This window comes from Bufo gargarizans, chromosome 4 (genome assembly GCF_014858855.1).
Source record: "Bufo gargarizans isolate SCDJY-AF-19 chromosome 4, ASM1485885v1, whole genome shotgun sequence".
Lineage (NCBI taxonomy): Eukaryota > Metazoa > Chordata > Amphibia > Anura > Bufonidae > Bufo > Bufo gargarizans.
In genome coordinates, this window is record NC_058083.1 from 316,004,380 (window position 1) to 316,019,184 (window position 14,805).

At 41.0% G+C, this 14,805-nt stretch overlaps 1 protein-coding gene across 2 annotated transcripts in view; it reads left to right on the forward strand.

Annotated features, from left to right (window-relative positions):
* The window catches only part of ENPP3 (ectonucleotide pyrophosphatase/phosphodiesterase 3), a 111,633-nt gene that overhangs the window by 45,155 nt on the left and 51,673 nt on the right, over window positions 1-14,805 (forward strand). For both annotated transcript variants that reach the window (XM_044289466.1, XM_044289467.1), the window contains exons 10-16: window positions 3,121-3,186; window positions 3,274-3,346; window positions 5,834-5,942; window positions 7,376-7,507; window positions 10,866-10,897; window positions 11,699-11,826; window positions 13,651-13,717. In XM_044289466.1, coding sequence (XP_044145401.1) covers window positions 3,121-3,186; window positions 3,274-3,346; window positions 5,834-5,942; window positions 7,376-7,507; window positions 10,866-10,897; window positions 11,699-11,826; window positions 13,651-13,717 — 607 coding nt within the window. The remainder of the gene's footprint in view (window positions 1-3,120; window positions 3,187-3,273; window positions 3,347-5,833; window positions 5,943-7,375; window positions 7,508-10,865; window positions 10,898-11,698; window positions 11,827-13,650; window positions 13,718-14,805) is intronic.

Below are 14,805 nucleotides of genomic sequence, written 5' to 3' on the forward strand. Positions count from 1 at the left end.
CGGCTGGTGCCCTGTGTATTGCGGAACCGCCGTATGTGGTCCACAATACGACCACAGGCACACAGCGACCATGTGCAAGAGGCCTTACAAAGATGGGATTTATGGTGCACGTCCTCTTATGCTTCCCATATTCCACAGATTTAGATCACACAGCTACTTACAGTTGTGCTGATAAGTTTACATACCCTTGCAGAATTTATGATTTCTTAAAGGGGTATTCTCATCTTCCCTTTTTCATACTTACCTTCCTTGAGCGTGACGTTCACTTCCTGTATTCTTCTCCTGGCCGGGCCGCGCTTGCGCAGAAGACTGAAGATTCTCTCCCGGCCGGGCCGCGCAATGTCCTGAACGCGCACAGCGCCGCGCATGTGCCATGGTGACTGGCCAGGAAGAAGTCATCATGGCGCATGCGCGGCGGCATGCGCGTTCAGGACATTGCGCGGCCCAGCCGGGAAAGAATTTTCCGTCTTCTGCGCAAGAGTGGCCCGGCTGGATTCGACAGGAGAGGTGGCCGTGACCAGGGGAGACCAAAGACAACATCAGGTAAGAGGGGACTTATTTTCTAAAAAAGGATGGGAATTGGGTAATAAAATGTATTTAGAAAAATTATCACTGTCAAATCATTAACAGATTTAACAGTGATCATTAAGATGAGAATACCCCTTTAACCATTGTTCAGAGAATATGATTGATACCACAGACACTTCTCTCTCGCTCACGGTTAGTGGTCGGCTGAAGCCATTTATGTCAAACAACGGTGTTTACTCTTTATAAATCATAATCACAACACAAACTCCCCAAATGACCCTGATCAGAAGTTTACACACCCCAGTTATTAATACCATGTATTGCCCCCTTTAACATCAATGACAGCTTGAAGTCTTTTGTGGTAGTTATGGATGAGGCTCTTTATTTTCTCAGATGGTAAAACTGCCCATTCTTCCTGTTGAAAAAAAAAAGCAATTCCACCACAGTTTTACGTGATTTTTATTTACGACATTCGATGTGCGATAAAACTGACTGGTTACTTTTATTCTACAGGTCAGATCGAATCCGGCAATACCTTATATGTATAGTTTTTCTTGCGTTTTAATAGTGATAAAAAAATAAAAATATCCGATTTTTTTTGTCGCCAGATTTTGAGCCCCATAACTTTTTTGTAATTATGTGTACAGAGCTGGATGGGGGCTCATTTTTTGCGGGGCAATCTAAACTTTTTACTGATACCATTCTGGGGTGTTTAAGACTTTTTGATCACTTTTTATTTACATTTTTGTAGCAAATGAAGTGACCAAAAACGGCGAATCGGACATCTGGACTCTTTTTTTTTTTCTGTTTTGCTGTTTGCCGTATGGGGAATATATTTTTATACAATGGGCGTTTTTACACATTGCGAAACCCATGATGTGTCTTTTATTTTAATTTTGGGAACAGGGGGGTGATCTGAATATTTATGGTTTTTTTTTACACTTTTTTATAGTTCCCAGGTTACACACACATCTCTGTAACACAGTACACAGCTCTGCTACATGCGGTTAGACAAACTGCTCTATATACACAGTACACAGCTCTGCTACCTGCAGGTTGCACATACATCCCTGTAACACAGTACACAGCTCTGCTACATGCAGGTTACACATACAGCTCTGCTACACAGTACACAGCACTTCTACATGCAGGTTACACACACATCTCTGTAACACAGTACACAGCTCTGCTACATGCTGTTACACACACTGCTCTATATACACAGTACACAGCTCTGCTACATGCAGGTTACACACACATCTCTGTAACACAGTACACCTCTCTGCTACACAGTACACAGCACTGCTACCTGCAGGTTGCACATACATCCCTGTAACACAGTACACAGCTCTGCTACATGCAGGTTACACATACAGCTCTGCTACACAGTTCACAGCTCTGCTACATGCAGGTTACACACACATCTCTAGTACAGAGCTCTATTTGATGGCTACTGTTCTGTACACTCTACCAGCTGCTATGCACATCTGACCCCTCCCACACATGTGACTCGTCACATGGTCATGACGTCATCACAGGTCCTTTGCCTCTCCAGCAGCTAGCAGCTCCGTCAGGTGAAGAGTGTGTGTAGTAGGGCGTATTTTGAGTTAGGGAGGACGGAGTTTTGGCTGATGTCTGAGGGAGGACAGAGTTTTAGCTGATGTCTGAGGTCTGATGGAGTTTTGGGTGACGGAGGACGAAGTTTTGTCTGATGTCTGATGTCTGAGGTCTGATGGAGTTTTGGGTGACGGAGGACGGAGTTTTGTCTGATGTCTGAGGTCTGATGGAGTTTTGGGTGACGGAGGACGGAGTTTTGTCTGATATCTGAGGTCTGATGGAGTTTTGCCTGATGGAGGACGGAGTATTGTCTGATGTCTGAGGTCTGATGGAGTTTTGCCTGATGGAGGACGGAGTATTGTCTGATGTCTGAGGTCTGATGGAGTTTTGGGTGACGGAGGACGGAGTTTTGTCTGATGTCTGAGGTCTGATGGAGTTTCGCCTGATGGAGGACGGAGTTTTGTCTGATGTCTGAGGTCTGATGGAGTTTTGCCTGATGGAGGACGGAGTTTTGTCTGATGTCTGAGGTCTGATGGAGTTTTGTCTGACGGAGGACGGAGTTTTGTCTGATGTCTGATGGAGTTTTGCCTGACGGAGGACGGAGTTTTGTCTGATGTCTGAGGGCTGATGGAGTTTTGCCTGACGGAGGATGGAGTTGTGGATGATGTCTGACGATGTCCTAATATGTATGCCGTACACAACATATGGATACCTTCCGTTCCGTGTGCAACGCGCATTCTTCCCAATCCCATTAATAAAAAGGTCTATTCTCGTCCACAATATGGACCAGAATAGGACATATTCTTAATTTTGAGGAATGGTGACCTGGATTCGGGAAAAAAACTGGGATGTGAGCATGGGCTCCTAGAAATCAATGGGACCGTATTATAGCTGCAGAAAATTGGTGCACATTGCACACAAATAAAAAGCGCATGAGGACTAGTATAGAGAAGTATGTTACAAATTGTAAATTCTAAAATCCAATGCACATAACATAAAACTATCCAGAAATAATATTTCCATTTTTCATATAAGGTCTGTTCAGTATGAAGAAAGAATACGCACCATTCTGGAGTGGCTTGACCTTCCAAAAGACAAAAGGTATCTCTTCTGCTGATACGCTAGTAGTAAGGTAGCCTATGTTTTCATTTATGTTTCGTTGTAACATCATCCATATGTGTTTAATAGGCCACATTTTTATACATTGTACATTGAAGAACCAGACTCCTCAGGACATTCGTTTGGTCCAGTAAGTGGTGGGGTAAGTGATTTATTTCCTGTTATGTATATAGCACGCACATTCACTGTCACCATTCACGTGGTCCCTGTCAGCAGAAAATAACCAGTATGGGAGGAAACCAGAGTGTTTGAAATAAACCCATGGAAACGCGAGGAGAACATACAGTGCACCTGCTGTGCAGATATTGCATTTGGCCTGATTCCACTCCAGCATGCTGAGAAATAGAAAGTTTTAATATGTGCAATGAGCCCCTAGGAGCAACAGCGGCGTTGCCCCTGTCATCTGCAGTTGAGAAGTTAGGGCCAGGCGTGATGACAGTTCACTACCTGGCCCTGTCAATCAAAATGCAGAGGGCACTGAAGTTGCAGAGAGAGCTGAGCCTTTAGGTGTAATGACAACGCCCCCGTTGCTCCTGGAAGCTCATTTGCATATATTAAAACTTCATTTTTCTCAGCAATGTGGACACATATGAACATGGGACCAACACAGATGCCTTCAGCTGCCAAGCGCCCATGTAACAGGTCAGCCAGGTTCATAGGTACAAACCTGCTGACAGAGGCCCTTCTTTTACCAGTCTGACACAAACAACCCAATATTTCTCCCGATTGCTTCAGTCTTTGATGCATGATTACATTACATTTGATAGTAAAAAGAACATATATCATCCCTAGATTTTTAGCTTGTGCATAAATATACTGTAGTTAGCCTCACATAACACTTTGGAGAACTATTGTCGCATATGTCTTTTTTATCTTTTTCAAAGTTAAAAGCAATTACTAGGGGAGGATGGCGAGGGGAAACTGGTAAACAGCTGAAAACAGGAGAAGTAGACCATTTTTAACTGAGAAGGTGTATCACGCAGTTTATTGTAGTCACTTGTACTATTAATTTATGCAAAGTTGTATGAAAGTTAGTGACATTTAAAAGGGTTGTCTGAGAGATTAATAAATGAAACTACCTGCAGGAAATTATAAATAAAAAAATACTCATCAGTAGTGTTGAGCGAATTGAAATATCTGAAGTGGACTTTGATCCAAATGTTAGGAAAAATTCTATTCACCATAAAGCGGAAGTTCCTCGTGCTTCGTGGGAACAAACCGATTTTCCAGAAATGATAGAAAAAAAAAATATATATACTCAACTCATCTATTTGCGGCCATCTTGATTGTAGAAACCGCGCAAAATCTTGCGCAGGGTAACGTATGACATCACCATGCTGGTGCTCCCGCCCAGCGTAATGACATCATCACATCACCGCGCAAGATTTAACACGGTTTCTTTAATTGAAATAGCCCCCATGGCTAAGGTGAGTATTTTTTTTTTTTTACCCTGATTAAAAGGGTTCTCCAGGAATGAAGAAATTGAAAATGCCTAAATATTGCTTTGTTATAAATATATTCCCAAATATCTTTCATTAGTTATAATAACTTGTTTTTTCTGGGGAGCAATCATTAGGAGAAATAAAATGGCTGCCATCCTATTAGTACACATAAAAGCTGTGCCAATCACATAGCAGGACACGGCCACATCCCCACCTCCTCTCTGTACTTCATGTCTCCTCATGAACTTCATTCCTACAGAGATTCAGCTGAAGATCATATTAAACCGTAAGAGCAGACAGGAGGATAAAGCAGCTCTTTGCCGCAGTTCTCTGAAGTAACTTGTCCTCTGTGTGATAAGGACAGGTTTTGTGTGTACTAATAGGATGGCGGCCATTTTATTTCTCCTGATGATTGCTCCCCAGAGAAAACGAGCCATTATAACTAATGAAAGGTATTTGGGGATTTATTTTTAATAAAGTAATATTTACATATTTTCATTTTGTTAATTCCTGGAGAACCCCTTTAACCCCTGAAAGGCCTAAATTGTAGCCTCAGATATTGAGATCAGTGATGAAGACGGAATCTGAGGGGTTCAATGTTGGGGACCAGCGTGATCACCGTTCCCCGTCATTGTGCCCACTACATACAAAGAAATTCTTTACTGATCTAATTTCTTTATGAAATTCGGCAAAGCAGTTGAATCCAATATATTTTTTTAAACTAACCTTATCTCTACTCATCAGCTAAACCCCCTCCACTCTAGCATTAACGCTAAGATGGTCCCCACCAACCCCTGTACACTTTCCTGGAGTAACGTATTAGCATGTTACCACTGCAGCTTATTATTACCTTCAATGATGATGCTAGCAAGTATGGCAATGGCATGTAATCACTAAGGCCAGTGATTGGCTGCACATGCTGGTAAGGTTTATCATGATACCTGTAAACAAAAGGGACAACTAGAGCATTAGTGCTGAAGCTAGTGATTTTAGAGGTAAGCAATGCTTTTTTTTTGTTTTGTTTTTTAAAGAGCATTTTCAAATTTCTTGATCTCTGGCAATTCTTTTAATATATTCCTGCAATTCAGTCCCTTTGCCAGTGTGATATAACATTACAAAGGCAAAGAATACAGTTGGAATGACTAGTACTTTTTTACATATTTGTATCAATATTTTCATTTTGTTAGGTGATTAAGGCTTTGATACGCGCTGATAAAACTATAGAGATGCTGATGGATGGGCTGAAGCAAAGGAATCTTCAAAACTGTGTGAACTTGATATTGGTTGCTGACCATGGTATGTACACTTTCCTAGACATTATAATGATTCATACAATTTCAAACTTAGTTCACACCACGTTTAGGATCAACGTTAGGCATATATGCTGGGAGATGCTCCCGACGTATGTTTAAAGGGTTATCCGAGTTATGGAAAAAAATTAAAAATTATAAAACTCATCAGGACATACATATACATTAGTTAAGCTTAATTTTTTTAAAGAGAAAAACCCATACTTACACCTTTGCATGGTTCTGTTATACATGCTTTGTTTACATGCTGCAGAAAAGCTGTGGGGGCGTGTAACAACAATGACTAAGCTCTCCTCATGAATATTTGTGGGTGTGAATAATCTGCCAAACCCGCCCCCTGCTCTGGACATCCTAATTTTGCCATAAAAAAACAGTCACATAGTCATCTCCTAGCTCACACAGGCAGAAGATCTTCCTGTCACATTGCAGATTCTCTCTCTCTCTGTCTCTCTCACACATATATAGATTGTGTGTGTATATCTATATCTAAGCTATATGACAGCTATATGTATCTAAGCTATATGACAGCTATATCTATCTAAGCTTTATGACAGCTATGTGTATCTAAGTTATATGACAGCTATATGTATCTAAGCTATATGACAGCTATATGTATCTAAGCTATATGACAGCTATATCTATCTAAGCTTTATGACAGCTATGTGTATCTAAGTTGTATGACAGCTATATCTATCTAAGCTATATGACAGCTATATGTATCTAATCTTTATGACAACTATATGTATCTAAGCTATATGACAGCTATATGTATCTAAGCTTTATCACAGCTATATCTATATGACAGACAATGATTTACTTTGTGATGTTCCTGGGGGTGGTTTTGTTTCTGATGGCCAGTGCAGTAGGGCAATGGTAACTTGCTGAGGCTGCCGGCACTGGTAAAGATCGCCAGATGCAGAGGCAGGGGAATGGGCACACTGGTGGATCACAGGGACTGAGCGGGCACACTGTTGAATCTTTCTGCACAGCTGCCACAGCTGGTAGGGATCGCGCATGCGCGATCCCTCACAGGAGCCTTGGCAGCGAGAGGAGAGAGGGGGGGGGGGGGGTGGGCACACAAGGCTCTGACGTTTCGTGTACAGAGCCGGGCCACTCACTAAGGCAGGGAGAAGCCTGTACATGAAACGTCACCACCGAAGCCTGGTGGATGACATCAGGGGTCACGTGACCCACATCGGCCATGCAGAAATACGGCAGAATAAATTATGTGAGTAAATTACAAATGTATTAATAATGTTATAAGCCACCGTAACATATATAGATATAACTGGGACATCCCCTTTAATGTGCCCATTAGCCTATCATTAGTCAGACAAAATATATACCGTACTTTTCAATATAACTGTGTGCAATTTTTTTTTATGTATTTATATATTTAAAATTATTGTTTTGTTTAAGGTATGGAGAAAACTTATTGTGAACAGCTGGAGTTTATGACCAATTACTTTCCATCCATAAATTTTTTCTACCTGTACGATGGACCAGCAGCTCGTATTCGTGCAAGGAATGTTCCTGCGGATTACTTGACTTGTAAGACCATTGCATTGCTCAGATATTATTTATAGTTAAAGTAATTGTTTATTTTTTAAGAATTGAATTTTACTCATGTGTACCACCATTCAATTCACACAGGGGACTTGGGGACCCTCTTTCCTGTGATCATTCTGGGTCCCAGTGGTCAGACCCCCAGCAATCATACATTTATTACCTTTTCTGTGAATAAGTGATAAATATTATTTGTGGGTTAACACTTTTAATCAAATTGTTGAAGGCAAGATATTTTAGCCAATGTTCTTGTTTTTTGTAAAAAAAAAAATATAAAAAAATACGTGTTTAAAAATTATACAGTAAAAGTATCCAAGTAATTATCAAAAATGAAAATGCATCTTGCAACAAATTTAGAAAGCTACCCTGGAAAAAAATAAAACCAGTAGGAATGCCTAGGACACATATGAATGGGTTTAATGGGTATTGATTGATCAGTTTAGTTTCTCCTGAATTACAGCACAGTCCAGTATACATTAAACCTTGGGTATAGCCACACCATGTTGTGAACTAGATTCACTTCAAACCTTTTAAATTCAAGAGAAGAACAAATATAATTTTATCTTAAAAATTATAATGTATAAAATAACCTGTGTATTAATGTAAAGATTCCAGGAGGGGAGAGGACGGGAGTGATAGTAGTGGCGTGGATGGTTGTCATAGAAGTACTCACCGTGGCAGTCCTCATTCTGGCGCTCCCAGGGCTGTGCAGTGGATGTAGGGGCACACCCTTTTATTCCCCTCAGGGGTACACCCTCATTTGAGGTCTCCTGCCTAGTGGCAGTTGGGACCCCCGTGGTGTTGATGGGTTTTTGGATGCAAGGCAGAGATCCCTTGTGGTACAGTGCAATATAAGGTTGTGGTGAAACACTGCAATGATAAAGCCGTCTCTAGGTGTAAAAAATGTACAGTTTTACTGGAAGCTTTGGCAGTTCATAAATACATTTACAAGAGTAAATGTATTTACTCTTGTAAATACATTACATGTATTTACTCAACGTTAATCTGTTAATGTTGCATAAGATAGTTTTCTCAAGGCTGCATATAGGATAGGTGGAAGAGATAGTATCAGGCTAGATTCAGAGATTTTTTAATGACAATTTCAGAAAAACATATCAGAAAATTTCTCCAAATCCTGTTCCCACCATTTATTGCACCCAACATTTGACCGCCTGTTCAAAATTAAGCCCATCTTCGACTAGTTTAGTGTTAGTACATGGGTGCAGTTTCCAAAACTGGGTCATCTCATAATTTTATTTTTTGCAGTCTGGGGACATCAGGGATGTATTTTTTAAAATCCTGCACGGACCATAATGCATTTCAAATTTGCTCATCCCTAATTGCTATTTGTCTTAAAAGTAGAAAAAAATCCAATTTGGAAAATTTCTGTTTTTATAAGTAAAGGAAAAAAATATTGATCCAAATTTACTGCTAACATGAAGTACAATGTGTCACGAGAAAAAATTCTCAGAATTGGTTGCAAAGTTATCACCACATAAAGTAACACATAGGGTTAATATCAAGGCGCTGTACATCTAAATGGGGTGTACATACATAATATACAACAAAATAAGTGCAATGAATATGACCTTATTAACAGACCGGTACAAAGGAGAGTAACTTGCCTGTGAGGGCTTACAATCTACAAGCTATGCCACAGTTGATGAGGCAAAACAATTTGTTTTACTTTTTTGTAAAAATTTGGAAAAGGGAGATTCAATATTCCTCCAGGTTAGGCGGCCTAATTCCAGCACTTAGAAAAAAAACTTCAGAGGAAAACATATCCAGTAAATATAGGGTAGTCAATGACGAGGAGAAATGCGTATTCTGGGTTACCAGATTGGGAACAGAGAAACCAATTTTAGGCTCTGTTGACATCTGCAATTGTGCTTTTCATCAAGATTTCCATCACTTTTGACTGCAAAAATAGCACGGAATGCCGCATATAGTCTTGCAGTCAAGAGGAGAGTGGGGTCTGTCAGATGCTGTCTGGATTCCTCGAGTATCAGATCCAGCACAACATCAGGGATTCCATTAAATATGGAATCCACAGGGTGGATATGAGCAAGTCCTAAACCTACCTCTTATAAAAACTACACATGTATTCTGGAAATTAGCCAAACTCCTGTCTGACATACGTACATATGACTAGTTTCCTGCATCCCACGACCAGATCTCTGAGCCAGGAACACACCCAGTATTTGGCAATGTCACCATTTCTTAACACCTCCGCCTCATGTTGAACTCCTACGACCTTATAACTATTAGCATCGTAGAGATGTAAAATGGTTGGAAAGGAAAATAAAGCTATTACTCATTGTAACCAGATCCTTATGCAATGTTTCTAAAGTAGACCACAGAACAAGTGACCCTACTAATCCTGATTTGTACAGCACAAATTTAGATTAGACAGTCTAAAACTGCCAGATTAGTCAGAGTCCTGGATGGTAAACGGTCTAAGTTTCCATCACCTGTTAGTTGGCTTACTTTACACCAGAATTGTGCGCCAAAATGTTGACGCATGTTTTGAGTGCATAAACTGTACATTTTTGCACCTTAAACCATGCCCCCTTTCCATTAGGCCATATCCCATTTCAATATACCCCACTCATCAGATGGGTCAAGAAAAGTGTCTAAAGCACATAATAAATGTGGCGCAAATCATCAGGTGCTAATTACACCTGAATGACGGCACATTTTGATTAGGAAATCTCACCTAGTGCCCTTTTTTGTTCTCCTTTTTTTTATTTTTTTATGTATTACAATAGAAGAGGCAAACTGACCATTTTGCCAATGCATCCAGGTGCACATGTCCATAAGGGACCCACAGCTCCCTATTTATTTAAAGTGCTTCTTAAAGCTAAAAAGCCTACAGAAATTGTCAGATTGCATAAGTGCAATCTATACTCCCAAACCAAATGTATTATGGCTATTGTGATTGTAAAGAACCCTAGACCTTTAATGTCCTGGGGCTGAGAACACGGTCAGTCAACTCCTGTAGAGCAAAGTATTATTATCATCAGAGTGAACCCCTTTCAGATACGAGTCACTTCTCTCGGCATCTCTGGCAAACAGCTTATTTCCTCCCCAAATAAGGAACCTCAGAAAATGGCCTTAGATCTTCCAAAAACCTATGCTTTGCACCCAATCTTCATACCCTATATATACTTTTGTGATGGTGACGGTGTGTAACAATTTTCATTTTTTGCTATGGGACTCTCTCTGATCAGTTTACGCCTCTGATTTCACTGTGTGCTGTGTTAAAATGTTAAAATTTGAACTGTTAAAGGTGTTTTCATGGGCTACCCAGTAACATAGCTTATTTTTCTGATATTTTGAACAGTTGATTCGGAAGGAGTTGTGAACAACCTTACTGTAAGTATGTTCACACCGATTTGGGTCACGTTAAAATAAAGCTCGTAAGCTGAAAGTTCTTGTTGTAGTACCAGAAATTGCCACAAGATGTCACAATATTGTTAATAGTACCAAGCTGGCAAACTCGCAATTTCTGCAAATCCAAAGGCTGAAAAATTCTGTATAATTGAATTTCTTTTCCCACTTTCAGACAACCATCTTAAGGGTGCTTTTGTGTGCCCTTATTACAGATGTAACACCTGGACTACCTATAGTCCTTCATAACCAGAGTTAGAGAACCATAGAAGCCAAAGGTGCATGACTCTTAGATATCTGATGTTGTCTTCGTAATATAGGCACAAAAAAGCATCCCTAATATGGTTGTCTGAAGGAAGCTCTTGATAAATGCCCCTCTTTGTGTGAAACTACCCTAAGAGTGCCTGCACATTTGACACTTGAATCCCCTGCGTACCGTATTACAACCCCCTACAACCTGGAGTTTTAGTTTGAGTCATGCCCCATATCCAAGTTTCTTGCGAGATGTGACAACCTGGCCGTAAAAGATTTCTAAACCTCTGAAAACACAGGCCTTGTATTTTCTGTTCATGATGGAGCTATGGCGGATCTGTCTAAAGATGGATTCCCATGAATCCTTATAATGGGGTCTGTCAGGTTTCCATCAAAGTACCAGTAGTTTGCACAGCGAGAATAAAGCTTTAGATTTTCTGATAGTTAAAATGGTTGTGTCAGCAGACTCCGAAAAATGTTACCTTATAATGCTTTGTATTGCTATAATGAATTTTGTGTTAAACTTGCTTGCAGTGTCGGAAGCCAACTCAGCATTTTAAGCCTTACATGAAGCATCACCTGCCTAAACGATTTCATTATGCCAACCATATTCGCATTGATAAAGTTCACCTCTACGTGGACAGACAGTGGCTTGTTGTAAGGTGCAGTAGAGTATGATGGAAATAAGTATTTTACTTTTTAAGGCCTATGTACTCATTGATCTATGTATCATAGGATGGTATTGGTGGGGTTACGTGAGCTGGTCAGGGTCAGATTGGCCATACACCTTACAGGGAATTTTCCCGGTGGGCCGATGCCAAGGGAGCCACCCATGCCCCCATCTCTGCCGCTGACTGGGTATATAATGAGCTATCAGTTTTAATTAACTCTGTGAGAATCAAGTTCTCATGTACCTGGCCAGCGACATGCCCTCCTGAATTCAACTATGTCCCACATCTCACCTCCTAAGCACCCAGCTCCATATCTTAATCAGACAACTGGAAGAGGAGGAGAGAAAATGGGCACTCTTGATGACCAACTCAGAGGGACAGCTTTTGGGGCAATATATTGTGCGGCACTGTGGTATGTGGTATTTTGCGCTATAGTATTGCCTACTCCCCTACTTTTCTTGCCCTGCCTCCTGTCAATTTAGAGCCTCCTACAATATGGGGCCACTTTTAGGTATCTTTTCCAGGGCCACTTTAGGCTCCCAATCCGCCCCTGGAGCTGGTACCCTCATTGTCACAAGAACAAAGTGGCAGCATGTCATTGATGGGTCATGTGCTGCTTGGGGAGACCTCACCACTGAGGCCAGACATTGGCTGCAGAAGCAAACGTGACTTAGTCTGTCCAGAAGTTTACAGATAAAGAATGGAAAACCTCAGAAGAGAGCCAGGGAATTTGAACAAAACAGCTTGGCTTCAAATTTAAAAAACTATAAAATTATTAATTCTGCCCCTTTGTCTAATATTAAGAATGCAAATTTAAGACAGTTTTAAACTGCGCCAGATTTGTCATAGTGGCCGATGCTGGATGATAAATCTGGCACATCTTTAGACTAACGTTACACCACCTATGTGTTGGCTTAGTGATTGTACAAAATCACTAGTGTTTTATGCATGATGGCAAATTTTAAGCCACGCTCCTTTTGCTAAGTCCCGTCAGATGGGGCATATAGTGTCCAAAAAAATCTAAAACCCTTAATCAATGTAGTGAAAAGCACGTGCACATTTTCAATATTAGATCTTCGCCACTCTGACATGGCTGTTTTAGTAAATGCCTGTATTTCTACAATTTACGCACCAATTGGTTGGTTTCAGCAAATGTATGGACACATCCCATAAACAAAGGGAGTGGCAACACCCTGTTGACAATTTATTCACTAATTTCTAGTCACACCAATGTTTTTGGTTGTGTGACTTTTCTTAAAGGGAACCTGCTGTCACCTAAAAAAACACCTCCCAATCCACCAGCGCTACCTTAAAGTAGCCAGCAGTATGTTCCTAAAGATCCTTTTCTTCCTCCGTCCAGATGCACCAAAATCTTGAAAAACTAACTTTAATTCCCTGCACGCGCTATGTAACAGCAGAGTTTGAAGTCAAGGGGGCAGCGGTCTCCTCGCTTCAAGTCAAGATTTCCATGCCCCTTCACCTTTGAAAGCCGGAGGAAGAAAAGTATTTTTAGGAACATACTGCTGGCTACTTTAAGGTAATGCTGGCGGTTTGGGAGGCGTTTTTTAGATTACAGGTTCCCTTTAAACTTGTCAGCATGTACCCATAGCCTAATAGAAGAATCACACAGTGCAGGATTCTAAGAAAAGGTGATTCAGAATGAATATTTCATAGTCAATACTAATACTAATTTACTAAAATGGACATGTCAGGAGAGATGACGGCTTGGATCCTCATAAACAATGAGACTTGAAGTGTCTGACAAGCATAAATAACAGTGGTAACTATATGTTGTTGATTTATTTCTTTTAACAGGGACAATAGTTATACCTTTTGTGGAGGTGGCAACCATGGCTATGATAACGAGTTCAAAAGCATGGAGGTACCGTACAATAGCTACTTGTGAATCAGATACAGTATCGCACTACTTTTATGGTGGGTTTACACGGCCAGAGGAGCAGCCTTCCCGACAACTGGCAGCTCATTCAGTGAGGATGAAGCATTGAATTTACATGCAGCGATCACCTCCACAGTATGAGGACGAGGGATTGCTACTAAGATTGCTCATCCTCATACAGCTGCATTGTTTCTGGTCAGCAGATCGCTGTTTAAACTGTACAATCTGCTGCGCAGGAATTATGATTTACTTGCCTGCATGAACTACAGTTTCACCCGATAAATGAGCGTTACGCTCGTTCTTCGGCTGATTGGCTGCACCTTTAGATCTGCAGATTGCCGAGAATGAGCTTTCACAGGACTGTCCGTTCCCGATATTCTGCCCAACAATCGGGCCGTGTAAACCCGCCATTAGATATGACAGTGATCATTAAAGGTGCTGTCTCACCTCAGCAAATGGCGTTTACCATGTAGAGAAAGTTAATACAAGGCACTTACTAATGTATTGTGATTGCCCATATTGTCTCCTTTGCTGGCTGGACTAATTTTTCTGTTAAATTATACACTGCTCATTTCCATGGTTACAACCACCCTTCAATCCAACATCGGTGGCCGTACATGCACTTTATAGGAAAAACGCGTCAGCCTGTGTGTGCTCCTATTGTCCCAGCCACCAGAGTGGCCACAGCTATTTTATTTAGTGTGCAAGCACGGCCACTGGTGCCGGATTGCAGGGTGGTCGTAAGCAGGCATGGAATTCAGCCAGTCCCTCCAGTTCTCCAGATCCGGTTGTTAAAATAACAACTAGATCGGAGAACCGTGTTACCAGCTGAGTCCCGATCCGGTGCTCTGGCGACGGCAGGGCAGCTGGAGATGTTCGCTTCCATTGCTTTGCGCACTGCTGATAGTTTAGCTCCTTAGTTGGGTGGTATGTGTGAGTAGTGTATATATGGTGTATTTATCTGTGTGTTGCATATATATGGTGTATGTATATGTAAACATGTGTTGTGATGCCGCATGTCTGCCATTGAGAAGGGAACCTGTTAAAAATTTTAATCCCACCCCTGGTCGTAA